Genomic DNA, 22,377 nt, shown 5'->3' with positions numbered 1-22,377 from the left:
AATGAAAGTAAAAATAATGAAAAAATATATTTTTTTCTTATAAAAAGTTATAAAATGTTAAATTCCAAAATTTTGATTATATTAGATAATAATTATTAACATATATTTTTTATTTATATGAATAATAAGAACATGTAATAGATGTGATAAATATAAATTTTTTAATATTTTTATGTTATTTTATTGTTTAATAATTTTTCTTAATGATTAAATACAAAATAAATGTATAAAATATGAAATTTAATTATATAGATTCAACTATATAGTAACTTAAGAATGTGAAGTTACTATTTGTGCCTGCAAGATGCATTGTGCACTGCGTAAGAAGCGGGAGAGGTAGCGATAGTTGGATAGTTGCATGCTGCTTTGATCGGTGTTTGCTTTCTGTTTGTGATATTAATTTTATTCGAAAGTCGGTACGATGTGGGTATTGTTTGTGGTTTTAATTTACCGATTGTTTTGTAGTTTTTCTAGAATTATTTAAGAAATTGCGTTTATCTTACGTTTGACCACGTCCTGTATGTCCTCATACAGCCGACAAACATTTTTTAAACTATGTAATAAATTTAATGTTTTAGGTAATGTACAATCATTTATATATGAAATATTATATATTGCATATAATCTTTATATATTATTTTATGATATTGTTGATAACAATACATATTTATTATTAACAATACAAAATAAGATAGTAATATTTATAAATTTTATAATTAAATTTGATTTATATTTTTATTTTCTTTTTGTTATTAATATTTTAATTTTATATTGCATATAATATATATTAAATGTTTTTTATTTTTTGTCTTAAATATATTACATGATAATGTATTATTTTATCGTAGCTCTTGTATTGGAATGTTATATGACATTCTTTAAACCACATGGCAGACCAAGATACTACAGACTATTATGCACTTTGTGCGAATGATCAAGATGAGTTAGGTCTAAATGAAAGATTAATAGAAAGTAGCATATCTCAGTCATTATGTGATTTAAATAGTAGCAATAATAGCATTACAGTTGAAAATGCAACATCTGTTTCTCCATTGTTAAGTCATTATAAATATCATTGTTTCTCGCATCATGATAGTCCAGTTAACTTTTCATCTTTACCAACGTATCTTCCACCAATTGGTGTATTTTGGGATATAGAAAATTGTCATGTTAGTATTAAATTGTGTAATTATATTATTGAAATACATTACATTTTGTACTTGATTATAATATTTTTTATAATTATTTCAGGTACCAAAGGGAAGATCCGCCATGGCTGTAACACAAGTAATTAGAGAAAAATTTTTTAATGGTTATAGGGAAGCAGAATTTATTGTAGTTTGTGATGTCTTAAGAGAAAATAGTCGGGTTATGAAAGAATTAAATAATGCTCAGGTAAATCCAATTAATATATATTTATTAAAAATATAAATTATTTAATATTACTATTTTTTTAATAATATAACATTTATAACTTTATAAATTTTTTATTATAAATTTATAATATATTTATTTATAAATTTGTATTTATAAATTTTACATCTATCAGGTTAATTTAATACATGTTGCTAGAGAATGCAAAAATGCTGCTGATGAAAAACTTAAACAATCTATTAGAAGATTTGCTGATATTCATGGAAGTCCAGCAGCTGTGATTTTAATATCTGGTGATATTAATTTTGCTCCTGATCTCAGTGATTTACGTTATAGAAAAAAAATTCATGTGATACTTTTACATATGAAAAATACATCTGAAGCATTAATATTATGTGCCAATGAGCATTATGATTTCTCAGAACTTATGGAATCACTGCCATCCACAACTGTACAGGTAACAGTAATATTAAATTACAGGTAACTTATTTTTTTATACATAATACTCTTGTATTATACATGATACTCTTCTAATATTATTTTATATTATTAAAAATAAAATATAAAACAGATTTTTTATAACTTAAATTTCTAGATTTGCATAATAAATTTTTTAATTATAATTGCCTTTTTATTTTTATATATAAATCTATATTTAATATGGAATGTCTGTTATTTTTAAATTTGTAATATATATATATATATATAAAATACATTAAAATATTCATAAAATGTTATAAATATAAATTTATAAATGTAAAATGTCAATATGTTAATAATCTTGTTCTCTTTTTAATTTATATATATTTTATATATATTTTATATATATATATATATTTATATATATATATATACATATATATATATATGTATTTATTTATAAGATATTTTTGGAAAATCAAATCTAGAGAAAATTATTACACAAAAATGTTAGTTAAAATATATTAAATTATAAATAATTTGCGTTTAATGAAACAAGATAGAAATAGAAATGAGAAATTGTTCAATCTCTATTATACTATTAGATTTTATTATTATACTATTATACTATTAGATTTTATTCCCATCTCACTTTATCAAATACAAATTTAAATTGTTTATAACTTAATAAATAATAAATGATCTCAATTAGTATTTTTTTATATTACCTTTTGTTTATTTTGGTCTCTAGAATCAATCCTGTAAAGATGTTCTAAATATATTAACATTTTATGTTTTTATTTATTTAACATTTATTAACATTTTTATATATTTTATATAAATATGTTTTTTAATATTTTGTAAAGTTTATATTCCTTTCAGGTTACTGCATATTATGATCTCCTAGTTAGTAACCTTCCTGAAGATCAGGATATTGTATCTATTAAATGTTGTCTTAAACAAATGTTTGAAAACTATGGTGGTCAAGTAATGGAAATTCAATCAAATACTGCAATTATACACTTTACTTCCAAACCTTTTGCAGAAAGGTATTATATATATTTATAATCAAATATTGCAATTATATTTTACTTCAAATTTTTTACAAAAAAATATCATACATATTTGTTTTGTTTTTATGTCCATAAATTTTGTTTAATTATTTGTATAAAATAAAATATAATAGAAATTTGTATTTATAATTTAATTATGATGTAAATAATATATAATATCAGATGTAATTTTATATTTGAATAACCCGCCCATTATATAACCAATGAATTGTTTCTATTTGCAGAAATTTTATTGGTCTTTTTCGCGTTAGTAAAAAAAAAATAGTATTTAAACTAGTAGGGATAAATACATAAATAAGATAAGATTCAAATAGTGTATAGCAATGTAACGAATCTAATAGTATTGTAAGAAGGATCATAAGTTTAATTTGTATAACATATTTCATTTATATGTATGGTAGTAATAAGAGTTAAACATTGTTATTTTTTGGTACATTGTTATTATTTATTATTTTATTTATCTATATAATTTTGTTATTTTATATATGTTATAATAATGACATGATTTGATGATTTTATTTATATAAGGTAAGCTAACAATATGAAGAATTATTATGATTCTGAAAAACAAAGACATTTAGCAAAGTATATCAATATTATAAATAAAAATTATAGAGATTTTTTGAAAAATTAACCGACATCATAAATTGTATCATAAATGTGTTTATTAAAATTTTGAAGGTCATTTTCATAGGATTGATTATCTTGTGTATTAGCCTCTTATAATTACAGTTAGTTGACTTTGCTTAATAACAATGTGACTTTTTTTTTATAGGGCTCAGAAACGTTTGAATGGGAAGGTTGTCTTTGGTTCGAAAATTTCCGTAAAATTTCTAAAAGAGAAAGGGACTCATTTTCAAAAAATTCGAGGTAATTCTATATTATTTATCCATTTCATTTCCTAAAAGTTTTTTTTATTATTATTTTATTAATTAAACTAATAAAATATATATAGGATAAAATATAAAATAAAGCATGAAGTATTATAAGCTATTTTCTTCGAAATTACTAGATATGGTTTTTTTTTTAAATTAAATAATAGGTCAATAATTTTTTAAATGAAACGATTTATAAATGAAACTATTAATTATTTATTATTATAAGATCTAATAGCATTTACTTGAAAAATTTTTTATTATTCGATATAATTAAAAAATTACATTGTAGAATAAAAAGAAAAAAATTTGCAATATGTATTTCTAGTAATGTATATTTTTTTTTTTATATTATTTTATACTTATTTTATATACTATTTTTTCTAAAATAATGTGTATATATATGTTAGTAATATATGATATAAAATATAACAATAAAATAGTATATAAATGATAATGAAATAAATGTATAATACAATAAAAATAATTATAAATATACTATATTTATTAGCAATATATTTTTATATTTTTAGGAATTTCTATAAACAGAAACGGTACTGTAAGTGAATCAGAAATTGTTACTAGTTCTCCAAGACAAATGTATACTGCAAGTGCTTCGTTAGCGGGTGGAAGAGCTCTTCAATTTCCACATTATCAGTCATCTATGCCAGTAATTGGAACATATTCTGGATGGAATGCTCATTGCACTTCCGCTTCAACACCAGTAGGGTAATTATAAATTGAATTACAAATATGATATAAATATAACATATAATACAATAGAATAAAATGATGAAAATCCGAGAAAGAGCCTTGGAGTCGCAAGTAGACTTTGTCCTTGCTTGATTCAGGCAATGAAATTTAGAAAACTTTGATCTTATCTGAGTATTAAATAGAATTTATAATGAAAATTATTATAAATATTCTAAATATTAAGATACTTTTATATTTATCTTTTATAGAATGGTTCAACCTCCTGTTTTTGTTAGAAGACCATATCCAAATAATAATAATGTAGCTTTTAATAGAACTTATAATGAACTTGCAAGAACTCAATCTCCTTCATTCTGGCAAGTCTCTGGTTCTCAGCAATTTAGTCATGTGTGGGAAGAACAATATAAGGTATATAATGTTATTGAAATTTTAATTTTATAAAATATATATAGTTTTGATTTATTATTTGTTAATTTAAGGTGGAAAAAACAAAAGTACTTAGTAGAAGAATTCATATTCCGCAGGCTCGGGATAATGGTGTTGTAAATGATGTAGCTCCTCGAACTTCTGAAGCTTTAAGATGTATCAGAGGAACACATACTTCTTATGTTCAACCTTCAGAATGGACTGGTCAACATCCTTCATTAAATGTTCCTATAAACTTGAATGGAACCAGTATGTGTATCATTTTTTTTCCTTTTATAAAAAATTTATAATTAAATTATAAATTATAATTAAATTTATTATTAAAAAATTTATTATGCAGCACATCCTCAGTCGAATTTTAAACGTCGAAGTCCATCTCCTATGTATGACTTACAATCACGAGAGCGAAATCAATGGAATGGACAAGTATAAATTAATTTAAAATAATTTAAATTAAAATTTAAATAAAGTTAAAATAAATCTTAATTTTTTTTTCCCTCCCCAAAAATTAGCAAAACACATCTGTACGTACTACTAGGACACCTTCGCCTTATGAAAATACAATACAAACGATAAATCAACAAAGTAATCGTACATCACCTTATCATCCAAGTGATACAGAAAGTGAAGAAGTTGAGGTACTTCTATTTTCTTTTATTTTCTATTTTTTTTTATTGTAATTTTTAAATTAATAATTTATTTTTTAATGTATTAGAAATTTTTCAATCCAGTAAATAATCGTAATGGAATATCAACAAACAATGAAACATGCACGCCTATTGAATTGCAAGTAACTAATTTAGACCAAAGTATTAATCCAAAAAAAATGAGACATATGCTTGTCTCTATTTTTATGAAACATGTAATGGTAAATTATTATTTAATATTACAATTATATTATTATAAATATGATTTTTTAATATATTTGCTATTAATGATTAACAATTAATAATAATTTTAGGTTTTAAATGTTTCCATTTTTACACAATCTGATGGTAACTTTGCAGCAAGTGTCAAAGTACCTTCTTTAGCAGACGCACAATACGCAATTTCTCAATTGCATCGTCATAAATTAGGATATAAACGTATTTTTATATCATATGCTCATAGTGGTAGAGCAAGTCCTCAAGTTGTGCGAGCACAAATCGTAATGTTATTGCAAGAAGTACCTGGCCACGAACTTCCTCTTTTTAAATTTCGAGAAATGTACGAGAGTCGTTTCATGATTTCGATTAGTGTTTCCGAATTGTACAAAATGAAAGATGTTTGTATTATTACGGAAGATCCTGGTGGTAGAATGGTTTCTCTTAATCCAGATCACAGAAATACTCCATCACCATGTTTTAATAATACAACTCAGGTATATTTTATTTTATATTATGTTATGTATGTTGTATAATGTTGTATAATGTTATGTATATTAATTTTAAAATTAACAATGATGGATATAAAGCCGAGTTTTAGCTTTTCCGATAAAAGTAGAGTTATCATTTCTTTTATCGTTGAGAAGCTATGACGATTATTTAAAGCGATGAAAATTGTTCTGAAATAATATGAAATATGTTGTATTTAATGTATAAATGTATAAATTATATGAAACAAAAATTCATGGATCATTTTAGGAGGAACAAGTAGAGTTACCATACTGCACTATTCATACGCTAAAACCATGGTCTGATAAAGGATGGGCTGAACAAAAAGTAGCATCACTTCCAAATGTAAAAATTTCTTTAAAAGTTCTCGAACCACGTATACAGCAATTATTAACTACGCATAACGGCAGTTTACCATTGCCTAGGTATATTGTTATTTTTTTTCTTTATTGTCTTTCTTTTTTCATTTCATAATTTCATTTAAAAATATTATTAATAAATAAATTAATTTTAGTTTGTCAAATTGTTATGAGGCTGAATTTAAAGAAAAATTACAAGTAGTTGAAAATGGAGTACCCTTAGAACATCTAGTATCTTGTTTATCATGTGTTGAGTTAAAACAGGGTATTGGTAGTGTAAAATATCTTATTTGGGCAGAAAATAAATCTCATGAAAATAAACATGAAGGTAAGATGTTTTAATGATAATAATTAAATTAATCAATGATTAACATGAGATTAACATGAGATAATTGAGATAATATTTTTTTAGAGAATAAATGTGTAAGTTCTCCGCTTGCAAATCAATTAGCACTTTTCAGTCGTGAATTAGTTGATCTTTTAAAAACTGCTCCACACTGCCAATTACCATTTCATCGATTTATACCTACATATCATCATCATTTTGGAAGACAATGTAGAGTTGCCGATTATGGATTCACAAAACTAATCGATCTTTTAGAAGCGCTTACTCATACTGTACAAGTATGTAAAAAAAAATTATATTTATTTAAAACTTAATAATTTAATGATAAAATTTTAATTATTTACTGTAGGTAATGGGTGAAGGAAATAATCGTGTTATCACATTATCCCATCGTGCTCAAGTACGTCGTTTTACATCTGATTTGCTAAGAGTTTTAAAATCTAAAGCTAGTAAACAAGTAGCACTTTCAGAATTTCCAAGCGTTTATGCTAGAGTAATAGGTAAAAATTTTTTATATATATAATTATGAAAATATGATACTTTTTTTTTATTAATTATAATGATATTTTTTTATAGCTAAGCCTTGGGATATTGTGGATTATGGAGTATGTGATATTGAAGATATCCTCAATGAAATACCAAAAAATACTATTGTTGTCACTGTAATTAATGGAGGGGATAAAATGATAGCTATTCCTAAACGAGAACAAACTGAGGAAGAAATAAAACGAACAAAACGATTTGCTATAGAAGTAATAAAATCAAAAATATTATAAAAAATTAATTATATATTTATAAATATATATATATATATTAATATATTTATATTTTATTTAGGTTATCGAATTGTTACGACATGCACCTCAATGTAGAATGCAATTTAATAAATTTGTACCATCATATCATCATCACTTTGGTCATCAGTGTCGGATATCAGATTACGGTTTTACAAAATTAATTGAATTATTTGAAGCTATACCAGACATAGTTAAAATAGAAGATGATGGTTCTGGAGAAAGACAAATTTCATTGACAGAGAAGGAAGGACTTCGTGTACTTTCTAAACAAATATCTAAATTAATTACTCGGTCGGGAGGTTGTCTTAGCGTTTCAAACATTGCACAAAACTTTTTACATGAATTTGGTTATGCGATAAAACCAGAATTATTTGGATGCACTTCTATATTACAACTTATGCAGAAACTCGGGGATACTGTAAAGGTATGAAAATATTGTATATTAATATATATGTATATATATATGTATATTAATATATATGTATTATATATTATATATAATATGTATTAATATATAGATATAAATTAATATTAAATATTTTAATTTATTAATTTTTTTAGATTGTATATCTACCAAGTAAACTTGTAGTTATGATGATAGATAAATCTCACTTGCAGCAATTAACTTTACAATGCCGTCGATTATTAATTGATAAACCACAGCATAGAATGCCAATTAAAGAGTTTCAACAATTATATACTCAATACTATTTAAAATCATGTAATATAGACGAACTAAAGCAAAATTTATGTAATGTAGTTCAAGTAAGTTAATTTTTAATTTGATTTTATTAAGTAAATATTTTTTATAACAAATTTATAATAATATATATATGATTTCAGTTTATAACAATTGATGATGAACAATTTGTAGAACTTACTCCATTACATTGTTTCGCTTGTAATTTATGTCGCGTAATGATGAATTATGGTGGAGCATTAAAACTTTCACAATTCGAGACAGCATATTTGTCTACTATAGGTTCTGCTTGTAAGCCTGTAGATTATGGATTTCCAACAACATTTGCACTTTTACAAGCATTACCTTGTACAGTAACGATAAAATTATCACGGCGAAAAAAAAATATTATATATTTGAATAAAAAAATTGCTGGTATGTATAAATAATTATTCACAATTATTTTAAAAATATTATTAATGTTGTTTTAATTTATTTTTAAACGAATTAAATAGCTGTCGATATGGCATTACCATCAACATGCGCATCAGCATCATCATACTGTGATACTGATTCTAGTAATGAATCCTTTGAAAGTGATTCATCTTCTCACGTCAATATTTCAAATAATTCGAATACATTAGAACATGCAAAGTGGACAGAACAAACTGTTGATAGTCAAAATTTCTGGAAGCAAACAGAAAAGAATAATGTATGGTCTGAAGAATCTAATAAATCTTGGAAAACATCAAGTTCGGAAGACCGATCGCTTAATTGGCCATTGCGAGAAAGTGGAAGTGAAAGTTTTTACAAAAGCTTAATGCAAACGCCAATTATACCATGTGATTTTCCTGCACCTAAACCAGATTCTCCTCCTGAGGTATTTTCTTTGATAAATAGTATATTTATATGTATTTTTTATTTAATAAATTTTGATAAATTATTTTTTAAATTATAGAAAGATTTAAACAAAAATCAATGCGAATCCTCAGTTTGCATGACACCAACAAAATTTACATATCCACGTACTCCTAACGTACAGGTAAGTATTACAAATATATAATTTTAATTATTTTTATAATACTATTTATTAGTATAATTTGTATTATCGTTTTTTTATATTAATAGATTCCTCCACTGACTTTACATCCTTCGTGGCATCAAATCACATCTGATGGTAGTAATTTACTATCACCAATGAAAACTTTATTAACTGCTTCAGAGAATCCTTTAAATCCATGTACTTCACCTTTCTTTTCTTCTAAGCATAATTTGGTTGTTGCTCCTCATCCTTCTGAATTGCCACTTCCTTCGTTATCATTAACTCCTAAAAAGAACATGTCTTCAGAAGCTGTTGCCGAAAATTCTATAAATAAACAAGAAAATACTGTCAATAATCTCATAGAAGATATGAGTCTCAAAAATGAAAGTGATAATAGTAATGCAAAAACTAATAACAAAGAAAAATATAGTACTCCTACAAAACAATGTAAGTAACTTATTTCTTTTAATAACTTATTTTTGTTTTTATTAATTGATTATTATTTTAATTATCGCATATATTAAATGAAAATATATTCTTTATAGTATTTACCAGCAAACGTCGTTTAGCTGCTCAATTTAATCAACCTATTGAATCATAAATTTAGTAAGAGAATAAAGAATGTGTTTGAATACAATATGAAAATACGAAATTTGGTATCTAAACACATTTCATAGTCATATGATGTGTTTAAACAGAGTTAATAAGAAGAAGAATGTATTAGCATCTCGGTAGGCTGTTAAACACTGGGTTCAAATATCTATATGCCATTTTCAAAATAATGGTAGGTACGCTCTCCCATTTATATTTAAAATATTTATGATAATAATATATCGATTTGATACGTATAAAATAAAATTTATTTTCAAGAGGCATGAGGCTAAATTTTCATATTTAGAGGCAATATCTATATACTAAGTACCTATAATTTTCGATTTAAAAATTGTGAATAACTGTGAAGCGTTTATACCGAGAGATCTATATTGATTGTATTGCGTGTCAAATTCATGTAGCATTTTTCATACTGTGATATAGAATAGGAAAAAAAAAAAAAGAAAATTAATGCATAAAAACAAATAGAAAATGAGTAATAATTGTACAAATTTTATAGGATTGGGCCAGTGCCCAATGTTGAGACCTGCTGTTTGTTATAACGAAGTTACACCTCAATAAAATTTTATGTAAAGCAAAAATTAAAATCAAATTTTGTTCATTAATAATTGCTAAATATTTTTTTTTTAATTTTATTGAATTTTATTATAATTGAGACTTTATTGGCTCAACCCTATTAATCATTGTAAATTATTCTCATAGAAAAATGAATTGTACTAAAAAAGACCAACATATAAATTGTTATACAACAATAATCTTTTTATCAATTATAAAATTGAATATAATTCATTTTTATAATTTATTCGTTAACTTTAACTTTTATTCATACAATTATTTGTCTCATTAGTGTCAAAGAATTTCTTTTATTATTATTATCAGTTCATTTCTTATTATCATATACAATAATACTTTATAATTGTATTATGAATGAATGGGTTTTGAAAATCCTAATGGTGATTAAAAAGCAATGTATGATATCTTGAAGTGTCATACTATTTTTTTTTGTATAAATGAAAATGTTTTTAATTAAAGAATTATTAAGTTCAATGTTAATAATCACTATTAAATAACTGAAACTCGTGAATGGATAAAAAAAATATAAAATGAAATTTTTATAAATTCCATTTAAATTTATTAAAAGATTATATTAAATAATGACAGGCAATAAATATTTTATCTAAAATAAGACAAAAAAGAAATACTTTCGTATCAGTCAGATTTCAATATCTAACATTACTTTAAGTAATAACAATATTACTCTAAAATATTTTGTTTTGAAAACAAAAAAAAAAGATATTGATGATCCATTATTTATGAAAATATATAATTAATACATTTAATATGTGATACGAATGAATGGCAAGATATTGCTCTCTTTGAATAATATGTAAATGATTTTGTCTCATATTTTACTTTTACTTTATTATTAAGAAATATTTTATTATATTAAAAATAAAATATATATATAATTTCATAAACAGAATTCAGATCAAAAATATTATGAATTACTAAATGCATGAATTATTTCTAGAAAGATTATATATTTCAGATTCGCTACATTGCTTGATATCATGCCATAAAAAATGCAAGAATCATGAATCAATCAAATCATATTATCATATATAAAATTTATAATTCCTTACATGACAGTCATATGTATTAATATTTTTATTATGTTTTCTAAATTTAATTTGTATTAATTTATTCATATCAAATAATATAGTTTTGTTACATGTTATATATTTATTATGTAGATATAATGTCAATTCTATTGTATTTTATATTTATATGAAAAAAATGATAATTTTTACTTTATTTTTTAAATTGTATGAATTCGTCAATTTAGATTTTCTATTAGTCACAATAAAGTTCCGTTTTATATTTTAAAATTTTTTATTGCTTGAATTTAAAATATCATGCATCTTCACATAAATATTCATTTAGAATATTATTTATAGTAAATTTTATGTAAAATAGTTTTTAATAGAGCATTCTGACTAATAGAAAATTTAATTAATCCTTATGCAAAGAATGTAAAAACGCGTAAAATGTAATAATTGCATAAGAAAATTTTATTGTAGTAACAAATACAAAGGAAATTGTAAAGTATAAATATTCAGTGGAATCTTCTAAGCAAGTATGGAATAAAATAGTTTATTATATAATAAATCAAAAATTTTTGTACATATTATTATAGAAAATGATTAAAAAAAATCAGCATTGAAATATGAAAATTATATTTATAAAATATAAAATTTAAATATCAGGTTTATAATTATTATTATACAAATGAAACACAATAGTTTATAATATAATACATTAATTTATTTTATCTCTTTACAGAGTATCTATCTGTACAATGATGCAAATGCACCTGTAATCTCAAATTGAGATGAATTAATAATTTATATATCATATCTTTTATTAGTAATACCACTACCAACTGGACCATGACGTCGTTCCCAAATCATACGATGCTTTTGTTTCATGAATGCATCAACTACACTTAGTGGTATACCAATATCTCCATCTGTATTTCATTACAACATTAAAATTAAAATTGAAATTAAACAGAATAAAATAATTTTATAAATTTTAAATATTCATACATTTTATAAACCATGCAGTACTTGCATCTTGATAAATTTTATATAAGTCATTACAATATTTATCTTTATCATTCTCATAATACCAACCACAATCTTCATATCGTTGTCTCAAGATACTAAGGACCTCATCATCAACCATCCTAATTTTGATTACATATTGATATAAATATATTTAATCAATAATATAAAAATATAATTTTTATTTAAACATTTAATAAGAAATGTACTTATCACGTTCAAATTGTTTTTGTGCTTCCCAACGACAAATTACATCTGATTCATAACATTCATCAATTGTTGGGACACGACGAAACTTTTGATGATACCATGGATATTTCTTTTGATTTGGTACGACTATTTTTTCTATTAAAATAAGAAATTATTACTGTCATTGATTTTTCTAATAACATAACCAAATAACTGATTAGATAATACCTCGAAAATATTCAACTGGTGCGTCTAATAGATAAAATAATTTTTTCATAAATTGAAAAAAGAAATTTTGTTCTGGATCCATTTTTAAGGAATTAAATATAAATTAAAAATTGTATAATTTGTTAAACACTTCTATTCGAAATTATCCGATTCTCGATTCAAGAATCATGGAAGAAGTATACCAAAAACTACATCTAGTAATTATCATTATATCTATAATATATCAATTATATCTAATAATATTTCCAAATTTTTAAATGATTATTTTAATATCTTCAATTGTGTATTTTTTTTATTTATTATTTATTATTTTTAATGAAATTTATTCCTTAATTATTATTATGTATCTAATAGGGAATTTTTGTATTTAAAATAAACTAAAATAATTAATCAATTTTATTCAAATTTTGCTCAAATAAATTTTAAGAAACTCAATTCAAACAATAATTTTAAAAATTTAATGAAAAAAATATAATAAATATAAACTTTATAATAAATTATGTTTGGATAAATTTAAATACAATATTTTTATACTATCACGAGAATCAGCTTTAAGTTATATACATAAATTCAAATTGAAAAGAATGAAATTGTTTATGCTTATAAATAATAAATAAATAAATAAATAATGTATTAATAAAATACATTATATATCTTTTTGAATAAATGATGTAGATGATATTAGCAGGAAAGAATTTAAAATTCAAGAGGAAATTATTTATTGAAATCTCGGAATTTATCTTTATAATAAATTAGAAATTTAATAAAGCTTAATTAGCTTGTATTGTAATAATAAATAAGTTATTATAAGTTATAAGTATTTTGAAATTTTTTGTAAATTTTGTTAAATATTTTTTGATTGTTTTCAACCTAATTCTATATACATATTTTTTTTTATACATATTTTGTTACCATAACAGCAAGATATTTCTATTCTCAAAAAATGAAAGAGAATTGACAAAGAGAACTATTCTTCACAAAGGCAAAATCTTAATCTATTATCGGATCAAAAAAATAAAAAAGAAAGATCATAGATTTAAAAAAAAGGAATAGAGAAGATAAAAGAAATTTTTGCGAGTTTTGTAAACATTAATTAGCATCTCACAAGTTAAAATATAGTTTATAATAGATTGTTTGATTTTCGCGCATTTTGTTGAGCAGAATGATTAGCATTTCATGGTCACCAACCTACTCAATTGTTAAATAATCTTTTTCTTAATAAATGCATAACATATTAAATATTAACGCGTGTAGTTTTTTAAAAAAAATTCATTTAAATTAATTATATTATTTTAAAAAAATTTAATTTAATTGGTGTCTTGTATTTATTATTCTTTATAAATTTTGTTTAAAATAGTTCTATATCTCAATAAAGTTTCATTTTATAATAACAAAAACAAATATTTCCTTAAAACTAATGAAAATATTTATCCATGACAATTTTTATAAAATTTTAATAAATATTATTAAATTGCTGTGTTTATTGTTTCAGTTATACAGTTATAAAAGAAGATACATAATATTTACATAGTAAAATTGTAACTAAATCTTCATATTTATTTCTTATCATATATATAACTTATAAATATATTACAAGAAAAAATATAAACAAAAATAATATAAAATATAAAAAAAATTATATTTAAGTATATTAAATTAATTTATTTGATATTTTTAAATCTAGTTACTTTTGTAATGAAAATATTGGTAAAACATTTGTTCTAATAGTATAAAAGGAAGTTTCAGGAAGTGATTCTTCCATTTTCATCGTTTTAAGTAACATGGTAAGTGTGTGTGATGTTGTTCTTATTAAACATTGATTCCTTTATCTGAATTATTAAATTATGTTTTATCTTAATTATTAAAAATATATTACATTATTTATATATTGTTGTTAAACAATAGTAATATATTTTTTCGATTAATAAAAAAAATTAATCAAAATATTTTATAGATTACATAAATTTATGTATAAGAATAATTTTAATAAGAATCACATGTTTCATTTTTATCACATTTTTTATGATGATCACATTTTTAATGTTTATGGTTTTAAAACTGAATAACCATGAGGATAAATTCTAGGGCGGTCTGATATTTCTAAATTAACCGTATTTTTTTTTTAATAATTTATATATGTTATTCAATTAATATGAAATATGGTTTTTATAGTCACACAGAAAATTCAGTGCGCCACGTCATGGATCTATGGGATTTTATCCCAAAAAAAGATCTCAACGGCATCGTGGTAAAGTAAAAGCGTTTCCTAAAGATGATCCAAGCAAACCTGTACATTTAACGGCTTTTATCGGTTATAAAGCCGGTATGACTCACGTAGTCAGGGAAGCTGATCGTCCAGGATCAAGTAAGTGATATTTTTTTTTAATACGAATTAATAATTTTTCTTCTTTTAAATATAAAAATTAGAATTAAACAACTTATGAAAAATTTTATTAAATTATAAATAATTCTATATTAGAGTTACAACTATTGATATTGTAATAATAAATATCTTTAAGATATTAGATAAAAATAATTGAAATTCATATTTTTTTTTTATTCAAAATTAGTATTAAGGATGTTAATAATTACAAAACCCAATAATATTTTATTGAATTTTTTATATATTCTATATAATTTGTGAAGATAATATGAATAGAAACTGAAATAAATTATAATTTATATTGATAATATTTTTACCATGATAATAACTTAATTTATTTTTTATTTATAAAAAAAAAATAAAAATTCTAGATATTTCTAATTAATAATATCTTAATCATATTATTGATATATCATTGATATATAAAATTATTGATTATTGAGAATATATAATATACAAAACTCTATCTATTATGATCATATATATAGTCATCAGATCATATATAGTCTTCAAAAATCTTCATATATATTTTTAAAGAAATGATTTATATGAAATTTTATTTCAATAAAAGTATGCATGTTTTATATTAAAAAAGATTAGTCATTCAGATAATGTAATTTTTTGAATGATTTAATAATTGAATTGCTAATCAAAGATAATCATATTCATATGATCTTTAATCTCAAAATTTAATTCTCATATATGTGTTTATTCAGGATTATATAAACATTGTTATTATTAGAAATTTGATAAAATTATCAATTGATCAAAAAATTATATTGAACAATATTATTATTATATGTTTTAAGAAATATTATATAATGTTTATTTTTAAATAAAAGTATCTTTTTTTAGAAATTTATAAAAGTTTAGATATAGATATAGACTATATAGGATTTTCCGAAAATTTTGGAACATCTGTAAACTGGAGATTCCCAAAATAATTTCAAGTAACATTTTCCTTTGCTAAATATAGTCCTAAAATATAAAAATTTTGACTTTATTAACGAATTATTAAAAATAATAATAACAAAAAATATTGGTCAATTACGAAGTGCGTAGTCTAATTGACAATAATATTGATTACATCGACTGAACACGAACAAGTGCAAATAATATATCTCGAAAAAAGTGTATTGAATATTATACTTATTTATTCATTGTTTCTAATATAATTCGATATATTAATTTTTTATCGATAAAAAAATATTTGTTATATTTAATATATTTTTTTCGAGATATATTGGTTTGTTCGGAAAGTAATTTCATTTTTTTTTCATGACAAAAACAAAATGTGAAAAAACAAAATTACTTTCTAAACAATCTAATTTGGAATTGTTAAAGCTTGGTTTATAGCATGTAGTCAACACTACTGTTGCGGCATAATTAGACTATGCACTTTATAATTGGATAGTATTTTTTGTTAATAACTCGTTAACAAAATCATAATGAAAATCAAAGGAAAATATTACTTGAAATTACGTCAAGAATTTCCAATATTTTTAGAATATTATATAAATAGTACGACATGATGATCAAAGTTTAATAAACACGAAAATGTGTTAATTTACTTTGGTTGCGGTACAAGAGCTGTTTGATATTGTGCAGTATGGTCTAAACCGCAATGTCGAAAAATAACTCTGCTTTCTGAATATAGAGAGCAAAGAGGCACGACATATTCCATAATCTCTTTGAAATCCATTGGGTGATGATCATTGAGACAAACCATGTCTGGCATAATTCTATATATAATATAATATATATAACATTATATTGACTTTTCTTGATGTCTTTTTATTGTATTTTATACATATATATTTTTCTTTATTTATTTAGAGGTGAATAAGAAAGAAATTGTAGAAGCAGTTACTATATTAGAAACACCACCTATGATTGTAGTTGGTGTAGTTGGTTATATTGAAACTCCGCATGGTTTACGTGCTCTTACCACAGTATGGGCAGAACACTTATCTGAAGATTGTCGAAGAAGATTTTATAAAAACTGGTAAGAAAAAAAAATTGTTATTAATATATTTTTTTTTTTATGTATTTATAATATAGAAATGTAAAATTATTTTAATGAATCTTGAATCAGCTCTCCACTCAATTTGATGAGAGCATATATTTGGATCTTGCCTTAAAAAGAAATAATTCTTTTAAAAGGCTGATCCAAAATGTGTATAGTCTCCGCTCGTTACGATGAGACTAACACGTTACAGATAAACAGGTATTTATAAATTGAAAACAAAAAGCAGCCATTACGGTTCCTTTTCTATAGGTACAAGAGTAAAAAGAAGGCATTTACAAAAGCTTCCAAAAAATGGCAAGATGATCTTGGTCGTAAATCTATAGAAAACGATTTTAAAAAGATCGTTAAGTATTGTAAGGTCGTACGAATTATCGCTCATACGCAGGTAATTCTATTACAAATCTAATTTATTTAATTTTCTTTTAAAGTAAAATTTTTATTTATATAAAATTTATCATAGATGAAACTATTAAGGCAACGTCAAAAGAAAGCCCATATAATGGAAATTCAATTAAATGGTGGAACTATTGAGCAGAAAGTTCAATGGGCTCGTGAACATTTAGAAAAACCAGTACCTGTCAGTAATGTTTTTGCTCCAGATGAAATGATAGATGTAATTGGTGTTACAAAAGGAAAAGGATATAAAGGTATATTTAATAGCTTTTTTTTCTTTTTATATAAAATATATTTTTAAAATAAATTATAAAAAAGATTGGACTAAATGATGACAAAGCATGATATAGATTATCTGATCATTTTGAAGATATTTCATGCTGCCTTCCTACTGAAGTCTTTAATAATAAAAGGATTTCTATTGTTTGTATATATATGCATATATATATATATATATATATGCGGATGTGTATGTGTACGTGTGTATTTATCTATGTCTATATTTTGTAAAGCCTATTATTATTAATACATTTGATTTATATAGGTGTTACGTCGCGTTGGCATACAAAAAAATTGCCACGCAAAACACATAAAGGTCTAAGAAAAGTCGCTTGTATTGGAGCATGGCATCCTAGCCGTGTGTCTTTTACTGTTGCACGTGCTGGTCAAAAGGGATATCATCATCGTACAGAGATGAATAAAAAAATTTATAGAATTGGACAAGGAATTCATACTAAAGATGGCAAGGTAAGATATTTGCATATAAAATTGTGTCTGCTTAAATTCTAATTTATCGTGTATTCGATTATTCTCGTGAAATAATTAACAATTTTATTTCAAAATATTGAATAAACATTAAATGACAGGGCAATGGTAATTATTGTTATATAAGTAATTATTATTATGTAAGAATTTTGTTTAAAATTCAAATGGGCATTTATTTTGTCTTCTATAGAAAATAATTGCTTCTTCCCTATGTTATTCTTCTTCTTCTATGGAGATTACATCATAAGAGGCATATATAAACAACTTGTCCATAGTACCTAAAACATATTCATTATGCTTTAGTTCTCCAAAACAAGTGACACATTAAATTGATTTATTTGTTTATTATAAAACAATTTTCTAAAACTTTATGAAAATTTTCTTTTTAATATTCTTTAGATCGTAAAAAACAATGCTTCCACAGAATACGATCTTACCGAGAAAACTATAACTCCTATGGGAGGTTTTCCTCATTATGGTGAAGTGAATAATGACTTCATTATGATCAAAGGTTGCTGTATGGGTCCGAAAAAACGTGTAATTACATTACGTAAGGTAAGAATTATGATTATCTTTTTGAATGATTTTCTTATTAAATTCATGATGAATGATAAAGAGCCAAATAATTTCTATGAAATTAAAATGATATTTAATGATAGGACTGATATATAATTAGAATTATATATGTTTTATATTATTTTTATATAATATTTATAATCTAATCATCTATTTTTACAGTCCTTATTGGTTCACACCAAACGATCAGCATTGGAGAAAATCAATCTTAAATTTATCGATACAAGTTCCAAATTTGGACATGGTCGTTTTCAAACTGCTGCTGATAAGACTTCATTTATGGGTCAACTTAAAAAAGATCGTATGCGTGAGGAACAACAGGCACAAGCCACTAGCTCTGCACCATCGGCCGCAAATGCTTAATAATATATATATATTAAAATATGTATAAAATAAATAATAAAAAATTCTATGTAAAACTTACATAACTTTTCAATTTCTTTTTGAGAATGTGAAGAAAAATAAATAAGACAATTATTTGCTTTTTATTTAATAAGGCAATTAGAAATTGATTCAATTTTTTGTGTACATTTTATGTACCAAATATAAATAAAAATAGTGAAAAAAGAATAGAAATAAGATAAAAATTAAAGAATCTAGAATGCCTCAGATAAAACAAACAAAGAGAGCAAATAGTGAAAGACGGAAAAGGAATAACAATTGACATCTACGTTAATATATATATATATATATATATATACATGATCAATTTTTAATAATATATACAAATAGTTATATAAATATATTTACAAAATTTATGTATTTGTTTATGAATAATTTTTAGATATTAATAAAAATTATTAATTATGATAAAAAAAATAATTTATTAATAGATCATAATAAAATAAAAAGAAATAAACTTCCGAAAATTATTTATTTTTTAAACAATTATAAATAAATAATTTTTTAGATATCTGTGTATTATTTTTACTATTTTTTTTTCAAATTAAAATGTTATAAGCAAATAATTACATTGAATATTATCAAAATCTTAATTAAAATTTTATTTTTTCGAAATTATAATCTTCAAGATACATGTTATAATGAACGTTATTTAAAATTATAAAAGTAAAATAAAAATTAATAAATAATTAAATAAAATATATATTTCAGACTTTATAATAATTAAATTATATTTTATAAATATTTATAAATTATTTTGAAAGTAAAAACTTCTATCATTATTTTACTCACATGTGGCATCACATAAATGATTTTATTTTTGCTTTATAACAATTATCTAAAGCTGCAATTTATAAATATATAATCTAAGTGAAGTTCCAAAATGTCGTGTGTATTCTGTAGCTTATTTGGAATACATAATTGTGTCAATAATACTTGTGTCAATAATAATTGATTGTTACTACATTTAATCATAGATTTAATTCTTATTAGCGTTATTTTATTCTATTTTAAATCAATAATGTCGCATATGATAGGTAAGTAATGTAAATATAACTTACTTCTTATGCCTATTGAAACCAAATAAATACAAAGCAAAAATATAGTGAATAAATAAATTTATTCTATTATAGCTATAACATATGAATATTAAAAACATGCAAAAACACGAAAATATCGGAAACTTGATATTCAGAATAAATCGGATTAGATCAATTAAAAATATTTCAAAATTCTTAATTATTATAAAATTATAAAAAATAGAATTTAAATTAAAAATAATAATCAAATATGTAATAAACATATTCATTATAATACAAATACCAAAAATTCTATAAATTCTCTAAACTGTTCTGTAAACTGTAAAAATTCTGTAAACTGCATACTTGTAAAACAAAAATTCTTTTTAATTCTTTTCTTTGTCCAATATTTATACAAATAATTGTCTTTGAGAAAATTCAATTCATAAATGTCAAAGTAAAAACTTCATTTTTGAAAATGAATTCAGACAAATTATATGTATACGATTTCTTTTTTACAAAGTTATAATATATCTATCAACAATTTAAAATTTTTTTTTATTAAAATTTAATTTTGTAAATAAATATAATTTTAAAACATTTAGATTTCCAATATTTTTGAATCTTGAGATATTTTTTTGGGGATCCGATTTCGATTCTAAGTTTAATTCTAAATTAAACTTCAAAAACTTAACATTTTCATATGTTCTCACATCTCTAATAAATATGCATATATATGTGTATATATATATTGTAATTTTCAAATTGTAATTTTTTGAATCTTATTTTTGATATCAATATAATTCCGTGATATTTCATATCATATATTTATATCATACGAAACATTTTTATGTTAAATAAGGAATACATGAGAATAAATATTTATTTACAGAAATGTGTACACAGCGCGAACCTGCTATAATCTTTCGTAAACAACTCATTGGTTTTATCTGTTACTTTACAATAAAATGATTAATCTCATTTATATACAAATACAATGCTCCAATTATAATATATTTTTACTTTAAGGGATATTTTAATATATATTTCAATATATAATATTTATATATACATTTATATATATATATAAATATAATATTATATTGATTTTTATCTTATCATATATAATAAATTAATTCTATTTTATATCTTTATATAAAATAATTTTTCGTAAAATTTAATTTTTTTATGATTTTTAATAATATTAAAATCATTCTATAATTGGATTTAGAAATAAAATAGTTAATTAAAAAAAATATATAATAATAAAATATTATTTCTTATTATTTCTTAATCAATTTAAAAGAGAAGAACTGTAATAATTCATAAGATTTTTGAAGTTTTATATTTTTAAAAAAATAATAATTAAATATAATATTTAGTTATTGAAAGAAATTATATCAGTACAATATGTTATAAATATTTCCTCATTTAATAATCATTTCTCAATCAAAAATCATTTCTTAATAATCGTAATTAATATCATAAAAACCGTCATTAATTTCTTACGATTTGTAAAGATCTATAGATCTTTATTTACAAATTTCTATTAAAATGTTTTATTACAATGTATTATTATAACATTAATTATTGTAAGAATTGTATATCATTTTAATTTCTTTTTCTATTTACTAATATTATATATAAATGAAATAAATTTTGATAAAAACGAAGAA

At 22.4% G+C, this 22,377-nt stretch overlaps 3 protein-coding genes and 1 non-coding gene across 10 annotated transcripts; 3 read left to right on the top strand and 1 right to left on the bottom strand.

Moving 5' to 3' along the window:
- Positions 1 to 177: 177 nt before the first annotated feature.
- LOC122719404 (meiosis regulator and mRNA stability factor 1) lies at positions 178 to 12,552 on the top strand. Of its 7 annotated transcripts, none has more exons than XR_006347596.1 (26): positions 178 to 578; positions 849 to 1,169; positions 1,252 to 1,395; positions 1,550 to 1,831; positions 2,677 to 2,843; positions 3,643 to 3,737; positions 4,276 to 4,471; positions 4,705 to 4,864; positions 4,936 to 5,131; positions 5,223 to 5,308; positions 5,395 to 5,520; positions 5,598 to 5,750; positions 5,844 to 6,242; positions 6,505 to 6,680; positions 6,770 to 6,942; positions 7,027 to 7,238; positions 7,310 to 7,460; positions 7,537 to 7,712; positions 7,798 to 8,181; positions 8,319 to 8,522; positions 8,601 to 8,871; positions 8,952 to 9,316; positions 9,395 to 9,478; positions 9,565 to 9,925; positions 10,024 to 10,262; positions 12,434 to 12,552. XR_006347596.1 is itself a non-coding variant. In XM_043945167.1 (25 exons), the coding sequence occupies exons 2-25, from the start codon at positions 888 to 890 to the stop codon at positions 10,077 to 10,079; spliced, it is 4,854 nt and encodes a 1,617-aa protein (XP_043801102.1). In that variant the 5' UTR covers positions 178 to 578; positions 849 to 887; the 3' UTR covers positions 10,080 to 10,870. The 7 variants fall into 7 exon arrangements, 4 of the variants coding, with proteins under 4 accessions (XP_043801102.1, XP_043801100.1, XP_043801103.1 ...); XR_006347597.1 differs by lacking the exon at positions 12,434 to 12,552 and adding an exon at positions 10,349 to 10,870; XR_006347598.1 differs by lacking the exon at positions 12,434 to 12,552 and adding an exon at positions 10,349 to 10,870 and having other exon boundaries at positions 10,024 to 10,266.
- Positions 12,394 to 13,336, bottom strand: LOC122719406 (NADH dehydrogenase [ubiquinone] 1 beta subcomplex subunit 10). The gene is made up of 4 exons (XM_043945171.1): positions 13,135 to 13,336; positions 12,927 to 13,062; positions 12,700 to 12,839; positions 12,394 to 12,620 (listed from the first exon to the last, which is right to left on the bottom strand). The coding sequence occupies exons 1-4, from the start codon at positions 13,214 to 13,216 to the stop codon at positions 12,496 to 12,498; spliced, it is 483 nt and encodes a 160-aa protein (XP_043801106.1). The 5' UTR covers positions 13,217 to 13,336; the 3' UTR covers positions 12,394 to 12,495.
- Positions 13,337 to 14,900: 1,564 nt separating this feature from the next.
- Positions 14,901 to 19,703, top strand: LOC122719452 (60S ribosomal protein L3). The gene is made up of 8 exons (XM_043945241.1): positions 14,901 to 14,918; positions 15,307 to 15,499; positions 17,354 to 17,522; positions 17,796 to 17,931; positions 18,007 to 18,193; positions 18,484 to 18,686; positions 19,104 to 19,259; positions 19,443 to 19,703. The coding sequence occupies exons 1-8, from the start codon at positions 14,916 to 14,918 to the stop codon at positions 19,641 to 19,643; spliced, it is 1,248 nt and encodes a 415-aa protein (XP_043801176.1). The 5' UTR covers positions 14,901 to 14,915; the 3' UTR covers positions 19,644 to 19,703.
- LOC122719474 lies at positions 15,157 to 15,233 on the top strand. Its single transcript, XR_006347621.1, has one exon. It is a non-coding gene; the product is annotated as a small nucleolar RNA U43 (small nucleolar RNA).
- Positions 19,704 to 22,377: the final 2,674 nt, after the last annotated feature.

Source organism: Apis laboriosa, unplaced genomic scaffold (genome assembly GCF_014066325.1).
Source record: "Apis laboriosa isolate Shangri-la unplaced genomic scaffold, ASM1406632v1 scaffold78_cov150, whole genome shotgun sequence".
Lineage (NCBI taxonomy): Eukaryota > Metazoa > Arthropoda > Insecta > Hymenoptera > Apidae > Apis > Apis laboriosa.
Note: the sequence above shows the minus strand (reverse complement) of the source record. Positions and strands in the feature narration are given on the sequence as shown.

Bases quoted from the DNA above. Each gene is read 5' to 3' on its own strand.
- LOC122719404 (XM_043945165.1), top strand. From the start codon at position 888: ATGGCAGACCAAGATACTACAGACTATTATGCACTTTGTGCGAATGAT. The intron at 2,844-3,642 runs GTATTATATATA...TTTTTTTTATAG, and splicing joins TCCAAACCTTTTGCAGAAAG to GGCTCAGAAACGTTTGAATG. The intron at 4,472-4,704 runs GTAATTATAAAT...TATCTTTTATAG, and splicing joins TCCGCTTCAACACCAGTAGG to AATGGTTCAACCTCCTGTTT.
- LOC122719406 (XM_043945171.1), bottom strand. From the start codon at position 13,216: ATGGATCCAGAACAAAATTTCTTTTTTCAATTTATGAAAAAATTATTT. The intron at 12,840-12,926 runs GTACATTTCTTA...AATCAAAATTAG, and splicing joins AAACAATTTGAACGTGATAA to GATGGTTGATGATGAGGTCC. The intron at 12,621-12,699 runs GTATGAATATTT...AATGAAATACAG, and splicing joins TACTGCATGGTTTATAAAAT to ATGGAGATATTGGTATACCA.
- LOC122719452 (XM_043945241.1), top strand. The intron at 17,932-18,006 runs GTAATTCTATTA...AATTTATCATAG, and splicing joins GAATTATCGCTCATACGCAG to ATGAAACTATTAAGGCAACG. The intron at 19,260-19,442 runs GTAAGAATTATG...CTATTTTTACAG, and splicing joins GTGTAATTACATTACGTAAG to TCCTTATTGGTTCACACCAA.